We start from the raw sequence: 19,379 nt of genomic DNA, 5'->3' as shown, positions 1-19,379 counted from the left end.
CTCAACAGTCTGTTATTCAGATCTAGAAAAAAAAAGAAAAAGCTGTTTCACAAGTATCTGTTATGCTCGAACATTATTTTCCGTCTCCTAAAAAGCATTCTATAATGTCAAAATGCAAGACGGATATCTGACTGAACCTCGGAGCTTATTCAGACACTCACAGGGACATAGGGAAACAGACCCGTTATCTCCAAGGAAGAGGATAGGCTCCACTTTATTTTATTCCAAGCACTTACCAACATTAAGAGGTAGAACACAATAGGCTGAATCAGCTTCTGTAGGTTTAAACTCTAGTGCAGGTTTCTCAAGACGAAGAATGTGGGAGAAAATGTACTGGTGGAGCCTGGTAATGAGCTGCAGCTGCTGGGCACTGAGGGTGAAGCCAGACTTCTGCAGCTCAATGGATATGGTGACTTCTCCTGAACGAGTGTAGACTGGGAAGTGAGGGATCTGAACAGGACAACAACAACACACTTTGAGGATTCTCCTACGAACAACAATCTCAAGTAAAGACGTAGGCTTAAGTGATCCTTTTACCACAGTAATGTCTCCACTTAAAAAAAACAATACAAGGGTAATTTGAAGCCATCTGTGAATCAAGTGGAGAAAACATAGAAGGTATTCATCATCCTATAACTTTAAAAACTGTTGTCTATATTGTTTAAGTAACCTCTGCAACTTTGAAAGATTCTCACATTCAGAAATCTAAAGTTAGAATGGACTGAAAAGCTGCCATGTTTCCTATAATGATACGACCCTTCATATGTTTATCTGTTTCTTTGGGTCATGTTACACAATATTGTATTTAGACAGTTATGCAGCCTGTCATTTATGTTTAATTTTGTGCATTGTTCCACTCTGCTGTATTCTTGGTCATTGACAACAGATTAAAGTACGGCAGAAATGCGTCATTTAGATACACATTACACTTCTTGGAAAATTCAATTTCCGATACATGGAAGGGAGAAGTTTCCTTTTTGGAAGGAATAAAAATCAGAACTTGTGAAGGCCCACATCAGCTGAGTAGGAATGTTATGCTGAAACATTAGAAGGTACTGACAGATGCTGACTGTAGAACTGCAGCTAAACCAGGCAAGCCTGTCCCTGGAAAATAGGTTTTCAGAAGTGGTGCGTGAAGGATTTAAAATGTGCTAAACTAATCCAACGTCAGCTCCAGAAGAAGAAAAACATTTCATTCAATAGCAACTGCTAACCTATTTAAATCACTACACACACAAAACACTAATGAGCCTTAAAGTTTTTTCAGTACTTAAACAGAAGCTAAAAATGCTGAAGACTGAACCACCTAATCAGTGCTTGTTAAACTACTCCACTGGAGTACTACGAGTCCTGGAGTGGCAGGTTCGTACCAGTGTTAGAGACAAGTTTCAATTAGCAGCTGACTAACACAGAACACTGGTGCTCACTTCGTATTCACTTTAGTAGTTTAATTACGTTATTAACATATAAGGTGTCTACTGAAAACCAGAAACAAATATGTCTCCTTTGCACCAGACTTGGACTGTCTTGGACTAACATTTAAAAGTATAACTGAATTCTGTGATTTAAGCTACAAGGTATAATGTAATAGTAATAATAAAATGAAATGTTATAGTTACCCGAGGTATTGGTTTGGCTGTTAATATTCCGAAACACCTGGTGGTGTCTTCTGGAGGATAGAGCTTCCTCCTACGGAAGTTGAGCTCATCAGGAAGAGGAGTGGTGAGAACCATCCCTATCACATACAGGTAGCAGGGCTGCTCAGGAACTGGATAACTGGCTCTCAGACACTCTGGAATCTGTTTGGACGGTAGGGGAGAAAAGGTTACAAGCAATATTTCTTAAGACGCTGAAAAATAAATTGGATACACAAACAAGCCAATCAGTTTCTAGCCATTTCGTTAATTTAAAGTTTTAACAACAACAAATTCCTGCCAAAGCTTGAAGCCCCAGGTAGTATGAAGTAATCATGAGAAGCTTGAAAATGTGCAGAAATCCAGCTAACTATACTAACAGCTTTCGGATAACACTGCCTCCTCTTGGTGGATCCTGGCCTCCCTGGAACACTTGTCTCCTCCTCATCGTGTAAATCCAGCTCTTCCTCGTACTTCACAGTCTCCTTCCCCACCGGCATCAGATGGTCATCCAGCTCACCTTGTGCAAAAGAGAGGCACATGGATATACTCAGTGACTCCGCCAAACAAGAGTTACTCATGGCAGTGCAGTCACAGGGAATGGTTATTCTTGCATTACCCCAAAGGAGTCCGATGGAGTTTTGCACTTTTAAAGCTGAGATCACACAGTGCAAGACTCAAACCCAATGCTACTGTTTGAACAATGGAATACTATACATTTATAAAACAGCTATTGAAAAGTTCTTTCTTGCTACCTGATAAAAGCACATAGCCCAGGATTAACCGTGCTAAACAGGTCTGAAGGCTCACAAACTGTTCCTGGTCATCTCAGAAGACAACTGCAATACATTACTCTTCTGTTAGGGATATTAGCAAAGCGAAATTAGGAGAGGAACTCTAAAAGCCTTTTTATGCTTGTACTGTCTTCATTCACAACAGATATAAAGCCACTGTTTATTTCAGTATATGTTGATGGAAATGTAATATCAAAATAGGCACCATTCGCTACTTTGCTAAATAGGTACTGCACATTTCTTAAATAGGTAATAAAGTTTTTAGTGAATATAAGTCTGTATCTGGACAATACTAAGGAACATCACTCATTTACTTTTAATCAAATCTGGTCTTTCGCAGATTCATATAATTGACATTTTTGCATAATCATTTATACAAGTTAAAAATATATGAATCATCATTACCAACAATTAATACTCCCAGATGTCTGTTTACCTATTTTGTGTAATTTTTCACAGCAGACAAGGGCAACTGCTTTCTCAGCTAGTCTTGCACAATTCATTTTGGGCCCCTAGGAAGAAAATATCAGCAGTTGAAACACAGGTATTCCTCTACTGCATACAGAATTACACCAACGAAAAGATATTTAAAGATATAAGTTTATATAAACTATCAACAAAGATACTGACAGTTTAAGTTTCAAGAGTCAGACTTAGATATTAAGTGGGAAGTTCAAACACTTGGAAAACCTTTTAAAAAGGTAAAAGTATAATGTTTAAGTAATGAACTAGAAAGCTACTGAGATTTTTTAAAAGAATTTGCACAACCTCAGTTAATGCATCAGTGAATGGCAGCCTGCAGCTCAGTTCCCTCACCAGGCATCGGGCAATAGTCATTGTTAATTTCATACCTGATAGTTTAAAGGCTATGGAAATAGATTTAAAACAAATCCTACTAAAGTATTGTATTCCACTTCTAAAAACTGTTAAGGCAGGGACAGGTTGCATACAGTAATTTGTGAAGTTTGGCACTCACAGCAACTGGAACTCTGAGAGGAGAGTTGATGGGAAGGTAAAGAGTAGACTGATACATCCCATCCTGTAGCTCCACTGTTTTACACTTTGGTGCCAGGTGAGTGAATGGATCACTAGGTAACCTGGCACAGTACCTATTAAAGAAAAGAACAGAAGCACATCAGTTCAGTTACTGTTGATAATCACATGCACAAACTCCTTACACAATTTAACTGTAAAGGGCAAACAGCAGAATCACTACACAGTCTATTTCAATATGATGGAACTACTCAGTATGTGAGTTTGAGCAAAATGTTTGCTTGTTTGAGCAAGGCAGAGCTGCCCCCAGAGTTGTCTGGCAGTTACATACACTTTAATCACAGCTTTTAAAACACATGTCCACATTAATTATTTTAAGTAGTGAACTGTTTAGATTGAGGAAAACAAATGGGAAAAAGATTGAAAGACTGAAAAAGATCAAGACTGAAGGTCCACTTATAACATATTTACAGAGAAATTCTAAAGCCATTTAAAATAGATGGGCAGAGGGTAGAAACTTGAGTAAATGTGCATGAGAGATACATCAGGAGTAGAGTCAAAAAGAGAACCCCAGGGAAAACAAAGTATCAAAGAACCTGATATTAAGTGCTTATATCTAAAACCAATAAGTATTTAGGAAACAATCAAGCTAATCAAGCAATTAAAAGCTACTACTTTAACAGGAGATTACAATGTAATTGGAAACATAAAAACCTGACAAAAAGAGAGAAAGGATATCGAATACATTTTTTTTTCTTCTCGCACTGCTTGTCTGATTTGTATTTTTTAAGTTCTATATTGTTTTGGAGTTTCCTTAATGTCTGTTTCGGAGCATACATGCAAATAAGCATTTCACTGCACTTGTGCACATGACAAATACACTGAAGAACACACAAGGGCACAAAGCATTGATTTTGCAGTTTCAAACAACTAACAGAGTGAGGAAAGAACGGACGAAATTTTACAGGTAGAGTCAAAAGAAAAGTTTACAATTTCAGGAATGCAGACCATGAATAAGTGTGGAACAGAGGCTTAGTCAAAGGAAAGACAAAAACAATGTTTGGCTGGAAGCTTCCTCGCACCTGAAGAGGCTTTACAGCCAAAATGTTTTCTTGAGCAAAGACAAAGGTCAATGTTAAATTATATTAGCATTGAAGAGGCAGAAGTGTTACACAGAATAGAAGCACTTCAGATAAACAAATCTCCAACACTCTTAGGTGTTTATCTTGACATCTTCATCTTTAAACATCTTTAAAAACTATACAAAACAGTAAATGGAAGAGTATGTTATATAGTTAAAAGCAAAAAACTTTAACTGGTGAATGCAATATTAAGATTTTCTTATGGCACTCAACGCTGGTCACCATGTTAATAAAAAATGCTGCACTAGAATCCATGAAAAGAGAAGTACAGCAACAACAGCATAGCAGTCTTTGAACTGAGAAGACTATCAGGATACCCAATTCAATTATTCAGCATCCTCAATGGCACTGACAAAGTCAATCCTGTGGTCTTCATTAGGAACAGTGGAAGACAAAACAGAGGTCAAAAGTGAAAGCTAAGGGGAGGTAAAGAGGTGTCTGGAAGCCAAAAATTTCAAGAAACTGCTAAATGAGATCCTTAGATCAGTTGTTTTCCATCTTCAAGTTTGCTTATATCCTTAAACATCAAATTTAGTCTTTGTTCATGGTATAGATGAGAACAATTTAAACAAATCTGACATTATAGTATAACATGTAACTAAGGTGAATAGCTGAATATTTACTACGATGAATTCATTTTATTGTTTACCACAGTGCCGACACTGTATAATATTTTTAGCATATAATTGTCAATGTGATCATTTTAAAAATTAAAAACAACGTTTAATCATTTTCTGCTTTCAATCTGTAGATACACATCTATGGTTACAAATATTTCTGTTTGGTTTCTGAATGATGTTAGAAGGAATAATTTGAATATTACCTGTTGATGTGACCAATGGCTGTGTTAATAGTAACTCTTGGGCCTCCATCTTCAGATCTCAGCACATAAGGGGGTAAAATGTTATCATCATCCAGGACAGGTTCCATTTCAAACTCGCTGCAATCTGCTGACTTTGAGCACTTATTCCTCAGAATCTGAGAATTGGAAACAGGCATTTTACACTCACGTTCTATGTGCAAACCAGAATTCACTCTCCCCTGCAAGTCAAATTAACCTCCTTAAGAACAACAGTAATCTCGGGCACTTTTTACCTTTTCTATAGCTTTGTAGGTTTTGAGATCCTCTTCAAATGTTTCCGTTTTCTCGGTGTCTGCCAACATTATGTAGTTGGAGACAGGAGCCCTCGCTCTGCCTTTAGACTGCACATAGGAGCGGTACTCTGTTGGCAAGTCAAAGCGAACCACCAAATTGCACTTCGGAATATCAACACCCTCCTCCACAATACTGGTTGCAATAAGCAAGTTGGTCTCATGAGCGCGAAATTTCCGAAGAACCTAATAAAACAACAAAGAATTGGGTAAACTGGATCATCCAGTTACGATAAGCATATTTCTGGATCAGCATGCCTATTGGGCACAGCCTTCTTACCTCTTCTTGCTTTCTGAACTCCACCTCCATCTGTTTATTTCGAGGTTGGTTCTTGCCAATGCTGTGCCCAGTTATGAAATTGCTGCTGATGTAGGCAAGCTCTGGATCCTGCTTGCCAGCTTCCTTTATGAGCCTGGAAAGAAGAAAACAGCAATCCACATCTCACTGCCACAAAGGACTCGTGCGTAACACAAACTTGCTATAAGGACCTGAAAAAAAGATTCTGATGACAGGAACATTACAAGAGTAACCAAAGCAGCAGGTCACATTTAAAACCCAGAAGAACATTATCAGAAGTTAGATCTGTATTCATCCATGTGTTGTTACTTGGTGTAAATACCATAAGCATATACAGCAAAACAGTTTTTTCAACCATTTTTCAAACAGTCTCACCTGTTTAAGACAACCGCAGTGTAGCGCCTTTCTACAAAAATGATCCCACAGAGAATGTTGGTGAAAGGGGAAGGAAAATTGGCCTCAGGTTTCTCTTTATCTTCAATCTCATCATCCTCATCCTCATCTTCAGAATCGCTCCAGGAAACATAGTTGTCCTGGTTCCTGTTGTTGTACCACTCGACGCTCTCAAACTGCTGCCGCTCGAAGGGCTTGTACTCATGCAAGATTTCAAGCAGCTTAATTACTTTTGGGGTCACAAACTTCAGGTCAAGTGAGGCAGGTGAGAAATGCTCTTCGCAGAGTGCATGGATTTTCCGCAAAATAGTGTCTGTAAACAATAAGAATTTCCGGTTCAAGTCCTCTTGCTCGTGCTTAATGTATTTCTGGAGCTCCCGCACCATGATCCCAGCTGCTTTATCTGCACACCACGGCCCCAAAACCGTCAGCACTGCTCGACAGTCACTCAACACCTGGACACAGACACAACGGCACAAAGGGCACCCATGAATAAAACACCCCAGGCGATGGAAAGACAGATTATTTTGACTATAACCTCTCATATATAAGGGCAGGACAGAAATTTTCATGTGCATAGCAAATTGTTCCACTTTTCCATAATTATAGTACTTTATTTTAGGATCATATCACAAGTCACCTAATATGAACATTATTAAAGATTAAGGAAATCATTAAATGTGCAGAAAAAAAAGAATTGTTATTGTGCTAAAACTAACTTACAGAGAACCAAAATTAAGGGGAATCTGACCTGTTTTGAAATGAAGGTTGGATCTCGGTCTTCACGATGCACAGATATGTTGCAATCGTTAAGAAAATTAAGTGCTTCATCCAATTCATTCAAGAGTTTCTCACACAGCCCACTTTTGTCCACATATGGTCCACAATCCAATACAACTTCACGAGGTTGAGACGAGTATCTAAAAGGGGAACAAACAGGTGAAAAACCAGTTGCTGTGCATTTGCAGAAAAAGCACTGGGTGACTCTTTCACACATTTGGGTAGTTAGTTGCACCTTCAAATGAGTTTCCTACAGCACATATAATTTAAGAGGATAAAGAATAATTACAACGTTTTTGTACTACGATACATTTCCTGAAGTATTTATTATCTCAGGTATGCTTGTACTTACTGCACTTTTCTGTAATTCTACCAAGCTACAACAAAATAAAACTTCAGAGCTTATTATGTATTCCCTGTACAATTTAAAACAGCAATCAAATAGCAGTCCACCTACCTGTCTAAGACAACCAGGTCCGTAGCAGTTTCTGCACTGCTTTTCAAGATCCTTTCCAGATTCTGAATCTTCTCCTCCAGTTCAGACGGATCACACTTGCCATTTAAGATGGAGGCAGTGAGACCCAGGATTCGAGGACATGATGGGCAGTTCTCACACATCTGCAGTGTAAAAAACAGAAATGGTAATTGTATTTACACAAAACTACTACAGAACAGCTGTCAAGGGAAAAAGTGGGTTCAATTTAGTTTGAAGACACCATCTTCCTAGCACAAGAGATTTATTAAAGCAGACTTAAATTAATCTTAAGGGTGGCCTTGTAGCACAGTGGTTAGCATTGCCGCCTCACAGCCCTGGGTTCAAACACTATCTGCGTGGAGTCTGTGTGTGGTCTGTGGTTTCCGCCGAGTGCTCCGATTTCCTCCCACAGTCCAAAGACATTCTGGCAGGTTAATTGGCTTCTGGAAGAACTGGCCCTGGTGTGAGAGCGTGTGCGTCTGTGTTTATGTCTGTGTGCCATGCGATGGATTCGTGTGCCATCCAGCGTGCATCCTGCATTGCACCCACTGCTTGCTGGGATAGGCTCCGGAGCACCCGCAACCCTTCATAGGGTAAAGCAGTTAGAAAATTAAAGGATAAAAGTTAATCTTATCGCAATATAATTTCTTTCAAAACACAAAGTCAAACCTTTGTGCTAAACACACACTTCCCTTGGTTTATTAGTTGTTTTAAATTTAGAGCTAGCAGGAATAACCCCCATGGTGAGATTCAGGAAGTGCAGAGCCACAGCTGGAAGTAGCAGGAAGGGGTTATTTTGTTGGGAACCCAGTGAGCCCTACCTGACCAATCTCAACCTCGGCCCTGGCAACGCTAAGGCTAATCTGCAACAACGCATGGGGAATCCCAGCCACAAGCTTTCAACATCCAGAGCAGTACCGGCGGTGCCACTTCAAAAGCACATTTACAGACTTGTTAATGATGTATTCTTCCTTTCATTTTATCATCTCAAAAGGCGACACCTTGAACTCACCCTCATGATCTCCCGATAGGGATGGTCCATAATTGCAAGATGACACTCATCAAACACCAGCAGGTTGATTTTAGATAGTGGCAAGAATCCATTTCTCAAAACATGCAGAAAGACGTGGCAAGTCATAACAAGCACCTGCCAAAAAAAACTTGCTTGTAAACCTTGCTATATAAACCAGGTCAAAGAAAAATAATGCAATGACAAGCAGGAATTATCTCTATGAAGAAAGCAGTCTTCCCCAAAGACTTTCTTTAATGGACAAAAGGGCAATTTCTGCAAAGGTGAACCTATAAGAGAAAAACACTTTAATCTTACCTGGTTTTCAGTCATTTCTTGATTCCACTTCTCTTCTGTCCATGGCAAAGTGTCTTCGAGACTGCTGTACTCTCCAACGTGAAGATCTGAATGTGTTCGAACTGTGGCTGCTTGCTGAATCACATATGAGGCTTTGAAAAGAGAAACATACATGCTCTACAGATGTATGGTGCTCATGACAGCCCTGGCAGCACCCTAATTGGGTAAAACGTACTATAATCCAGACTCGGCAAAAGGAAGCAATACTAAAGCGCACTCTTCTTGTGTAGAAAGTCACTACAGTGTCAATATAGCATCTAAATTCCACCTTGAGCCTATGAGCCACATGGGACAGATGACACTTTGCTTGATGGCAGCATTTTATGTTCCAAAGCTTCTTACATCTGCAGGATACCTACTAACAAGTACTGAGTTCATGATGCTTGGGTTTCACTTCTATTTGTAACACATTTAGCTGCATGCCTAAAACATATAGTACTTCATACAGCGACTATGAGCATATTTCACGCACACCTAACTATGTATTTACTTTAGATTTATTTTGTATTACTGTGCGTATTTTTATTTTTCGTCTATTCTGATGTCTGTTTTTGCTTGTCTTGGGCTGGGCTGCTGTAACACATCAATTTCCCTTCGGGATCAATAAAGTCTTATCTTATATGGTACTACTACAAGATAAACAAGGCTCATTTACAGTCTTACCTGCATTAACTAAGAAAATTGTTCTCTTCCCACATTTTCTGAAGTCACCCCGGATTTGATGGGAGAGTTCCTTTGTTAGAAGTACTGCAATAAATGTCTTCCCTGAGCCAGTATTTAAGCAGACGATAGTATTGTGTTCAAGAGCTGCTTCAAGAAGTTCAACCTACCAAATTAAAATTCATAATTAACTCTAAACAAAACAATATTTACAAACATACAAGTCCCGCCTTATACTCAAGGTATGCCAGGACAGAGTACAGGTTCCCGCCACAGGAACCAAACACCTTTGGATGGATAAACTAAACTCTAGGATTGTGCCCTGGTCACACATTAAAAACTGATCACTAAGGAAGAAAAACTAAAAACCTCAGGGCTGTGTAAAAATACTATAAAGTCTTTGGAAAAGAAACCCACCCATAAAGCAATACAGATAGGCAATAAAACAGGAGCACATGGCATGATATATTTATATTTAGGCTTCCAGTAAGCTTTTGATAAGGTCTCTTATAAAAGGCTGCTTCTCAGATTAAAAATAATCTACTCAAATTCTGATTTAATTAGCAAATAAATTAAAACTGATGATAAAAAATAGTGGGAGTGGCAAACAGAAAAAATAGTGACAAAGAAAATGCAGAATGAAGGAGTGAACAGACAAATGGAAAATTAAATTCAGCAGAGATGCAATATGATATACACTGGTACTAAAACATTCGGTACAGATATTACATGAGCAATTCGACGTGATGGTTTGTCTTCCTTGTTGCAAAAGGCAGGCTTTCCAACCACCAAAACCACAACTTTTAAACAGCATGTTTCATACATATTTGCAATATACAACACAAAAACGATACAGGATTAAACTTTCTTATACACTACTTAAATATCATGCAAGCACAAAATGCCTATGGAAATGAAAGCCGATCTTATCCTTAAAACGGGAAACCAAAAAGCAGACAAATACTGGTTTTCTGTGCTGGTTCCAGAAAACAGAAAACAACAATTTTTCCATATGCTTTTCCAATCAATGTACAGGTACCTGATATTTCCTTGGTGTATAAATGTTATCATGGATTGCTTCTTGTTGCCATGGGAGTCCGAAGAAGGGACCCATTGGCGATGAAGCAGGGGTCACCAGCTGTAGTCCCGCCATGCTTAGGAATTGCAAAGCAAGGGCTTCTACTCTCCAGTGTTTATCTCATTCCGTTCTGTCCTCATGAAGCTTACTGGAAAGAAATAACACAAAGATATAGGCCACTTGCACACTTTCTTAAAAACACAACTACAGTAACAGGCCCACAATGGAGAAAGATAAAAAATATTTTTTTACAATACAGAAACTAGAAATGTATAATCATTCATATGTAAAGTTATGATTAAAATGGGTTTTTATTTATCGGAATTTTAAATTACACTCACATGACTGTAATTAAAACATCTATATTAATTTACTTTCAGATACGTTGTTGGTTTGAACGATATTCAGAGTAACTGTTTACTTACAGTTTCTGTTTTAGAGACTTCAATATGCGACCAGTTAGTGAGAATTTTTGGCTTCATGTTCAGCTGCTTCAAGTCAGCTCATATTAATCTTCAATATTATATTAGCCTCCTGAAAGATTCACAGGAAGTAAATACCAAAACAAGAAAATGAATAATAAATGAAACTACTTGAAACTGCAGTTAGTCTGTAAAGGTGGGACTCACTGAACTGTTTACAACATCCGAAGTTAATATTTTAAATCAGAGAACAAAACAGAAGTGTGTGTTTGAAGTTCAGGGACTTCCTGGGGAACTCCAAACAGCTGTGAGAAATGAGAAGACCACCAGAACAAATACAACATATCAGGAAAAGGTGCAAGAAAACCATTCTTACCTTTTAATCTCTTGTTCCACACTGGTCCAGCCTGAGAAGTTGGTACACTTTTCTTGCACTGCAGAGAAGCAGTAGAAAAGAATCAGCACAGCAGAGAATCAAACACATTCAGTAGTAAAGTTTCCATCAAGCAACTTTTTACTGCTGAAACACAGCAGCCTTTGTTTTTGCTTTAGCTAATGTTAATCATTAAAAGCCTGGGCAGTTGTGATACAGTTCATAACTTGCAAAAACACAGCCTAAACAGCAACCATTTATTCCACTTTGCTCTGGAATTGCCTAATCATGTTTTCCCTGCCTTGTATGTTAATTAAAAGAAGATTTTAAACAAGTTATTTTAATAGAATGACTATATACAAGAAAATAAATATTAGACTTCTCCCTTTACAGCTGTTGGTTCTTTACATGTAAAACAAACTACTCATTTTGTGATCAGAAATGCATACATATGCAGTACAAAAACACTTCATGCACTCTGCCAAATGTGATGATTAAAACTAATTTAACTAATGAACTGGAAAACCCCTTCCGGATCACTTCTTTTTTTTCTCCTTTTATCTCAGCAATGTAAAAAAAAAATTCATATTCTGCAATGTCCTGGCATTTAATAGGTAATTTACAACCTTGTTACAGGCAGATAGAATACACAGAAAATTGAATTGGGCTAGAAAAAAAGATGTACAAAATTCTGTTACACAGGACAATGACAACAGATTTAAACACTGCTGTTCAACACAAAATGTAAACTTCACCGAGATCTCCCTAAATATTCTAAATATTCTGAATTCTGGATGGAAGGTTAAGATTTTAAGCGAATTTTGATCTTAACCTCTGAAGTCTGTAATGGAGCAGAAAGCTGTGCATGACTACTGTCACCAGAGCTTTCTGCAGAGAACAGCAGCCATTGTTGTGCCACACTCCTACATCTGTAAGGAGAAAGTGCATCGACATGTATATGCAGTGAGAGATCACAATCATCGACCATACAAAAAAATGGAAAAATAAATAACGTGTCTCTTTTTTAATGAAAAAAAAAATCACTAAATTTTTTACACCTAAAGTCTTGTGTCCACAAGCTCCATTTTGCTTTTCACACAACTAATTGCAATCACTAGAAGTATTCTGGGCCGTTTAAATCCTGAGGATAACTTTTAGCCAGATAGGCCACATACCACAGACCCAGTCAAGTTCTACAACAAAACAGCGAGTTTAACCGGGTTAAACCCACATTTGCATTTCAATTGTTCCAAGCAAGACATCGGACAAAGGCTCTCCAGTGCAGACAGGCGACTTTCAGTGTCTGGAGGCCAAAGCCAGCTGAGATTTTGCTGCCTGCTTCTTGCTCCACGACGGTGCTGACAGGGAACAGCTACTGCAGCACTGAACATGACCCTGTGCAGCCATTTCTGTTGTCAACTACGGCAAGGCCAGCCTCACGCACAGACACACAAACAGAAAATAACACTCTGCCAAGGGCAAAGAATGCACACAGGGCTGGGAGAGAGCGAGGCAGGAAGGTGGAAACGATGAGGAGGAATTATTCATGCAATCACTTCCGAGCTGCACGATGCTCCACATATGCTCCACACCAGGAATCTGAATGCAATTGAATCTGAATGCAAGCAAGAATGCACGAAGAAAACACGAAAAGCAACAATTTTGTCTGGCTTATGTATCCTCAAACCATTTTCAGCTCCTTTTTTGCATGAGGTGTGGAAAGTAAAGCACTACATCCACCACACTGCTACCAGCCCCAGCTAGAAGACGAGGATGCAGATGGAATCATACACAAGACGACAGAGGAAAGCTTTTGTTTTCAGCAGTGAAAATGGTGGCGGAGAAAACACCTTCCGCCTCTCTCTCCTTGTCCACACATTCACCACAACTGCACAGCTTCTCACTAGTCAGACATTTCTACATCTACACACCACAGCTCAAAAACAAATTCTAGAAACACCATCTCACAACAGGCTTAAATCAGAATCAGCTACAGGAAAACAAAAAATCTGAGACAGACTGAGCTCTGACACTAAAGCATTTTATTTCTATCTCAAGATCAGCTAAGGGAAAAATCACTTCAAATAACCCTGACGGCTAGAAGCACATTCAGCTGCAGCAGAGACGTACTACTAAAAAAGCAACAGACAGATTTTGTAAACTTCTGAGCTGTACTAGTAGTCATTTTTCCCCAGTCTAAATCCCTAGCTTCCAAAGGAATAGATATATTCAGGAAAAATACATCACACCTGCTCAGCCCATCTGCCAGACAGGTTAGTCTTTACTGACTTCCACACTTTTTCCATTGCTGATTTTTCCAGTGTTGCATTAAACTTAAGTGTATTTGAATAGTCATTTTGAGCTAGAGCTTGACTAGTAAGTATATGTAAATTTCCACTCATTTCCAGTTATGATGTTCATCCAACCTTGATACAAATGTGCCATTTTTAAAGTCCACTTAATATACAGCACTTCTAATGCAAAACAAATCTACACATATACAATGGTTGTATATATTTACTTAAAATAGGGTAGTTTAATTGCTGCATAATTCCCCAAAAATCAAATTAATGTAAATGTCTGCAAAATTCAGGATTTCATCAAATCAATTTATGAAGAAAATAACATTTTGTAGGAAAGATTATTAGCTCAGTAAATGATACTCACAAACACACAGCTAAAGGAAAACAGTGTGGTGCAGGGGTCAGGGTTCTGGTTATGGTGACAGTGTTGTTCAGCCTTAAGCAAGGTAATTGTTCTAGTAAAACACCCAACTGTTTAAATGAGCACAAATGTAAGATGCCATGGATAAAAACATCAGCTAATGAAAATTATAAAAATTATGAGATGGAGCACCACCTTCTTTAAAGAAAAATCATTTCCTACTCATAAATTCAACAAGTTTAACACCTAAATATACTTAGGTGTGAACATGTCTTAGAGTGCCTGATCTCTTAATAAAGCTCAATGCTTAAATGGTCACCAGTAAGCACAGACTGGCTGTCAGTAGGTGTAACAATGCACACGTTTCCAATTATGTTCATCAATACAGTGAGCTGCTGCTAATATAGCCTCTCAGGAAGGAAGAAAATGTTGCAGAGCTTCCTCCACAACCCAGCTCTCCAGCTCTTCAACAGCAACACCCACAGCAGAAGACGCCAGTGTCAGTTTCTTTTCTGGTATTATAATGACATTTTTATCAGGAATGTGCAGATTTCAATGACCACTATTACAGCCTCACTGGGGTTTCAGATGGGTAAAGAATTTCTAAGCAATTCTAGTAATGTAAAGGGGTTAACCAGCACTTCTTAAAATAACTCAGGTGGGTAGCTGTGTCAGCATGCCTAGGCTGCAAAGGAACAAGTAATAGGTTTATTCCATGCTGAAAAAAGAAGAAAGAAAACAACGTTTCGGCTGTGGAGCCTTCTTCAGGTCTGAAGCCTTCTTCAGAAACCTGAAGAGGGCTCCACGGCCGAAAAATTGTGTTTTCTTTCTTCTTTTTCAGCATGGAATAAACATATTACTTGTTCCTTTGCTTCTTATAATAACTTTCAGTTCAGATGCAAACAACAATTTGGTCAGGTTGGACTTCCATTCAGTTAGGGAATCGTGATTAAAGTACTTGTCTGAGTAGATTATTTTACATCATATCGCTCCTTTCTGGGCAAAAGTATTTAAAAAAAAGAATGAAAAAGAAAGAAAATGAAAAAAAATAACCTTTCCTTTTTTTCTCTGTGGAAAAAAGGGCTTACTTGCACTATGTAGAACACATATACACATCTAAGTTATTCCAATAAATATTTTAATGTCAGGAATAAAATAGCTCCACTGAACTCAGCAACATTTGCTTGACATATGTTTCCTTTCACCCTCCATACCAGCACTCTTTTGATTAAACTGACAGCTGTTCATGAAACCAACAGAAATAATTACAAATGACTGAGTAATGTTTTAATTACACAAAGTCAAATATCATTAGCTCAAGCTTTAAAATGCGTACTGCATTTGCTGATTTCATCTGAATGATATTAAAGACATTTCTAAAGGCACTTTCATTTCTAGGAAAAATATTAAGGTCAACTACAACTATGATATACTGTGGTAAGCTAGCTCCACAGAGTCAAATGCCAGATAGGACAAGAAAGAGCACATGCTTTACAAGTGTAACTAACACTTGCAGTACTCATTCAGCTAAGTACTTTTACCTCTAAGCAGGTGCTTTTTTTTTTGCACAAAAGAAAAAGACTTGATTCTTTTATATCCTGAATGTTTATGAAAAGTTTACAATCCAAGTTAGACATTTACCCATCTCTAGCAGAAAAGGTAAATCCAGGCAAGATGCAATTCCACATTTTAAAGGGCTTTATGGGGACAAATTACAATGCTACTTAAATGTTTATAGCGCTTATTGTAATTTAATACTGAGATTTGTAACATTCTTGTTTGTAGAACAATATTTAGAAGTGCAGCTGCAAAGACTATGTCTTGCCAGAAGACCACTGGAGTTAGTTACCAGAATGGCGAGAGGAGTAGTGGATACAGAACGAGTAAGAAAACAGCTGTGCTATACTACTTGCTTGTATTTTGCTTTTATATTAACTGTGTATTTTTATGATTGAGAAAATAAATAACATCTTCTTTTTGGAACACTACATTGTGCAAGATACCTTTTTTATAATGCTTTCATCTATCTTAGATAGATAGATACTTTATTGATCCCGTGAGGGAAATTGCAGTATATATCAGTTGCAGTAATATCTTAATAACTACTTTGACCATATTACCATACTGTAATCCAGACACCACTCAGAGTCTAAGTGTCACTGGGGAGTGAACTTTTTCTGGCTGTTTATGTACTTTTGTCCCCAGTGGAGCACACCCACAACAAACTTGCCCTGCAAAGTGTTACAAAACCAGGGTGACTGTGCTTGGAATCACTTCTTAATGAAGCATGGCAGATGCAATGCCACCTGTGTTGTGGGGTAAAAAGAACCTAAACAAGATCTCAGCCAAAAACATCCAAGTAAGTAAATCCAGATCAAAGCATGAGATGCAGAGCCTAATCCACAAAACAGGGTTGTCAAAATCTGTTTCATTTTAAGCCTGCAATTGGCTGACTGTGTGTTTATCTGAACAGAAAATGTCTTTGTTTCGGGTCTGGTGAAGCTCATCATAACAGACACTCCTGATTCCAGACACACCACTGTACCTGGAAAACATTTCTGAGGGGGTAATGTAACCCATCTCAAGTTTCTCAGCAGGGAGGAAAAGTCGAAGTCACTTAGCTCCTGAAGACATGAGCTAGAAATCTGATCATCATTCTTTTTTAACAAAGAATGTTAACGCACATGGCTCCATACAACATACAGTACTCTCCTCACTAAGAAAAAAACAGCCAAAGAAATAAACTACTTCCATATCCAGATAACCGAGAAACGCACATGGTTTCGTGAATACCTGTGGAGAAGGTAAGGACCAGCATTCTGATTTTTTCCACAACTGATTGCACTCTACACACCACAAGGTAAACACAAACTGTCAAAAATATAACAACTATTTCAACGTTACCTGTTAAAAGAGCCGGGGGGCAGCATGAAAATTTTGAGCGAGCATTGGTACAAAGCACTGTATAAACATTCATGAGTACATTATGCTTCCCAACACGTCTGGAAGCAATACAGTAAAAACGTCCAAGCTCCATTTACTACGACGTCTATCCGGTTTTGTTATGGACATACATAGCTTGACAAACTATTTGAAAAATCGGCTTTGAGGGACTCCCTACATTAAAAACGGAGAAAAGCCTCTTTAAAACAAAGTTCCATTAACGTGGCTTGAAAGTGCAGAGGAAAAACAGAAAATGCCCTTATCACCAACCAGTGAAAAAGCGATTAGGGACCGACCCTCCACATTCATACCGTTGGGTGATAGTTAAATATCTGACACAGCAGATCGGTTGCGTTATCATCCAGAAAAAGAAATACAAAAAATACACAGAAATGGTAAAGCAGACTAGGCCTCAACGCGACCTTGGCCTTTTAAAACAAAGTATATCACTATTTTAAACCGATTTAATAAAAAAAACTGTTATAGACTTGGGAACACAGGCTTCCTATTGTAAAAGAATCTTGGTCTTTAAAAATAAAATATATAAATATTATTTTTAAAGTCTGTTACCCTGAAGACATGAACACAATAACGCCATGTGTTGAAGGAAAGAAAGCTGGCCTGATCAGTCTGTGGTCCCCGGGAGGCGGTCTGGAGATTATAACTGCATGTTTGCGTTGATGGGACGACCTAGTCCCACAAATAAAGTGCTAAGAGACAGACGTGCAAAACGAGCAAGGAGTCCAGACCACCTCGACGTGTGTTTACGCTCTGTTTTTACAGGCACGACTGCATTCTGATTCTTTGTGTGTGCGAGCAAACATTTCACCTTTCCGTGCAAACGACGCAAAAACACTCGAAACAGCACTCAAACCCAATCCCCTTTCCAGAAATACTCTCTTGCTTACCTAATGAAACGCCCTTAGTTCAGCGCCTTGCAGAAAAACGTCTGTTGTGTGTTTACTCTTTTCGCCATTCCCTCCTGCCGCTGTCAGATTAATCCACGATACTCCCATTCACCTGGGCCCGAGACTGCACTGACAACCACTACGCACATTACGTTAACTGCCCCCATTTCCACAGCGCATCAGTGCCACCCGGACATTGCGCACAAGAAGTTACGAATACGAAATCTAGCTTTGTCGCCGAGGAAGAAACACATGAAACGAGACATTCGATTGGTGATTTTACCGGGGGCAAAGGTTATACATGGCATACTGCCCAATCAGAGCGCGCCTTGTACACTGCGTCCCCTTCGCTCATCTGTGCGTGTTAAATTCCCTGCAGAACGTTGCCCGCGTCATTTTTTTCCAGAAACCGTCTGGCGACACGCCCCGATTGGGCTGCCGAGGGGGCGAGCGGGTGTGGTCTCAGCAGAGAGTGCGCGGTGATTGGATACGGCCTGAGAGGCGGGGAGTCTGCCGTGCTTAGGGAACGCCCCGTCTGTGACGTGTGTCGGCTATGCGAGGGAGGGACTGGGACTTGGAGAGTCCAAGAGGAGAAACTGTATATGCTCAACATATTTAGAAGGTCAGAATTTTAGACGGTAACACAGCTAACACCTCGTTTAGAATATTGTGCACATATCTGGTCACCAAAATACGAAAAAAAAGATATAACTGCCCCGGAATCAGTGCCGGAAAGAGCAATCATATACACATTTAGCTCAAAGCTGGAAAAATTAACCTTTTAGGCTTGAGCAGAGAAGACAGCAAGGGGACCAGCTTCAGGTATAACACAATCCTCAAAGGCTCCGACAAAATCAACCCAGTTGACTTCTTCAGAAGCAACAATGAGAACAGGAGAACTTCACACGGGGCTGTGGGTGTGTGGGACAAGCTAATCTGCCATGGTGCTGAGGACGATGCTCTGTAAAGAAATAGCTGGATGAAATACTCGGATCAGTTAGTTTCTGATCAAAACACATGCTCCAGATCGGTCGGATGTCCTCTCATTTGTAACCGTGGTTGGGTTAGAAACGAATTTATTCCAGAATCACGAATAAAGTTAAATTAATAGGAATACATACTTAACTCAATAAAAAACCCTGCAGCATTCGTAACTATGAGTTAAAGAGACGTTTGATTAGTTACAGCTCAATAACGTTCTCATCCTAGTCACAGTAGCACACCAATATGACCATTTACAAACATCTCACACGCCCACGTACTCGGTGTTAGGCAATATATTAAGCATTTATCATCAGACTTTC

The 19,379-nt window shown here is 39.0% G+C and overlaps 1 protein-coding gene across 4 annotated transcripts in view; it reads right to left on the bottom strand.

Annotated features, from left to right (window-relative positions):
* dicer1 (dicer 1, ribonuclease type III) overlaps positions 1 to 18,276 on the bottom strand; it is a 31,531-nt gene extending 13,255 nt beyond the window's left edge. Inside the window, exons 1-18 of one of the 4 annotated variants that reach the window (XM_088647383.1) lie at positions 18,076 to 18,276; positions 11,564 to 11,621; positions 11,191 to 11,299; positions 10,727 to 10,913; positions 9,691 to 9,853; positions 8,989 to 9,119; positions 8,674 to 8,808; positions 7,644 to 7,804; positions 7,158 to 7,326; positions 6,389 to 6,861; positions 5,996 to 6,128; positions 5,659 to 5,901; positions 5,387 to 5,541; positions 3,405 to 3,537; positions 2,865 to 2,940; positions 2,015 to 2,154; positions 1,620 to 1,799; positions 237 to 450 (exon numbers count right to left, since the gene is read on the bottom strand). In XM_088647383.1, the coding sequence (XP_088503509.1) occupies positions 237 to 450; positions 1,620 to 1,799; positions 2,015 to 2,154; positions 2,865 to 2,940; positions 3,405 to 3,537; positions 5,387 to 5,541; positions 5,659 to 5,901; positions 5,996 to 6,128; positions 6,389 to 6,861; positions 7,158 to 7,326; positions 7,644 to 7,804; positions 8,674 to 8,808; positions 8,989 to 9,119; positions 9,691 to 9,853; positions 10,727 to 10,840 (2,620 nt within the window). In that variant the 5' untranslated portion in view covers positions 10,841 to 10,913; positions 11,191 to 11,299; positions 11,564 to 11,621; positions 18,076 to 18,276. Of the gene's footprint in view, positions 1 to 236; positions 451 to 1,619; positions 1,800 to 2,014; positions 2,155 to 2,864; positions 2,941 to 3,404; positions 3,538 to 5,386; positions 5,542 to 5,658; positions 5,902 to 5,995; positions 6,129 to 6,388; positions 6,862 to 7,157; positions 7,327 to 7,643; positions 7,805 to 8,673; positions 8,809 to 8,988; positions 9,120 to 9,690; positions 9,854 to 10,726; positions 10,914 to 11,190; positions 11,300 to 11,563; positions 11,622 to 12,791; positions 12,997 to 18,075 lie in introns of those variants that run through there. The other 3 variants (XM_088647384.1, XM_088647385.1, XM_088647386.1) reach the window with 3 other exon arrangements.
* Between the last annotated feature and the right edge of the window lie 1,103 nt (positions 18,277 to 19,379).

This window comes from Lepisosteus platostomus, chromosome 10 (assembly GCF_059453375.1).
Source record: "Lepisosteus platostomus isolate fLepPlt1 chromosome 10, fLepPlt1.hap1, whole genome shotgun sequence".
NCBI classification, from domain to species: Eukaryota; Metazoa; Chordata; class Actinopteri; order Semionotiformes; family Lepisosteidae; genus Lepisosteus; species Lepisosteus platostomus.
Note: the sequence above shows the minus strand (reverse complement) of the source record. Positions and strands in the feature narration are given on the sequence as shown.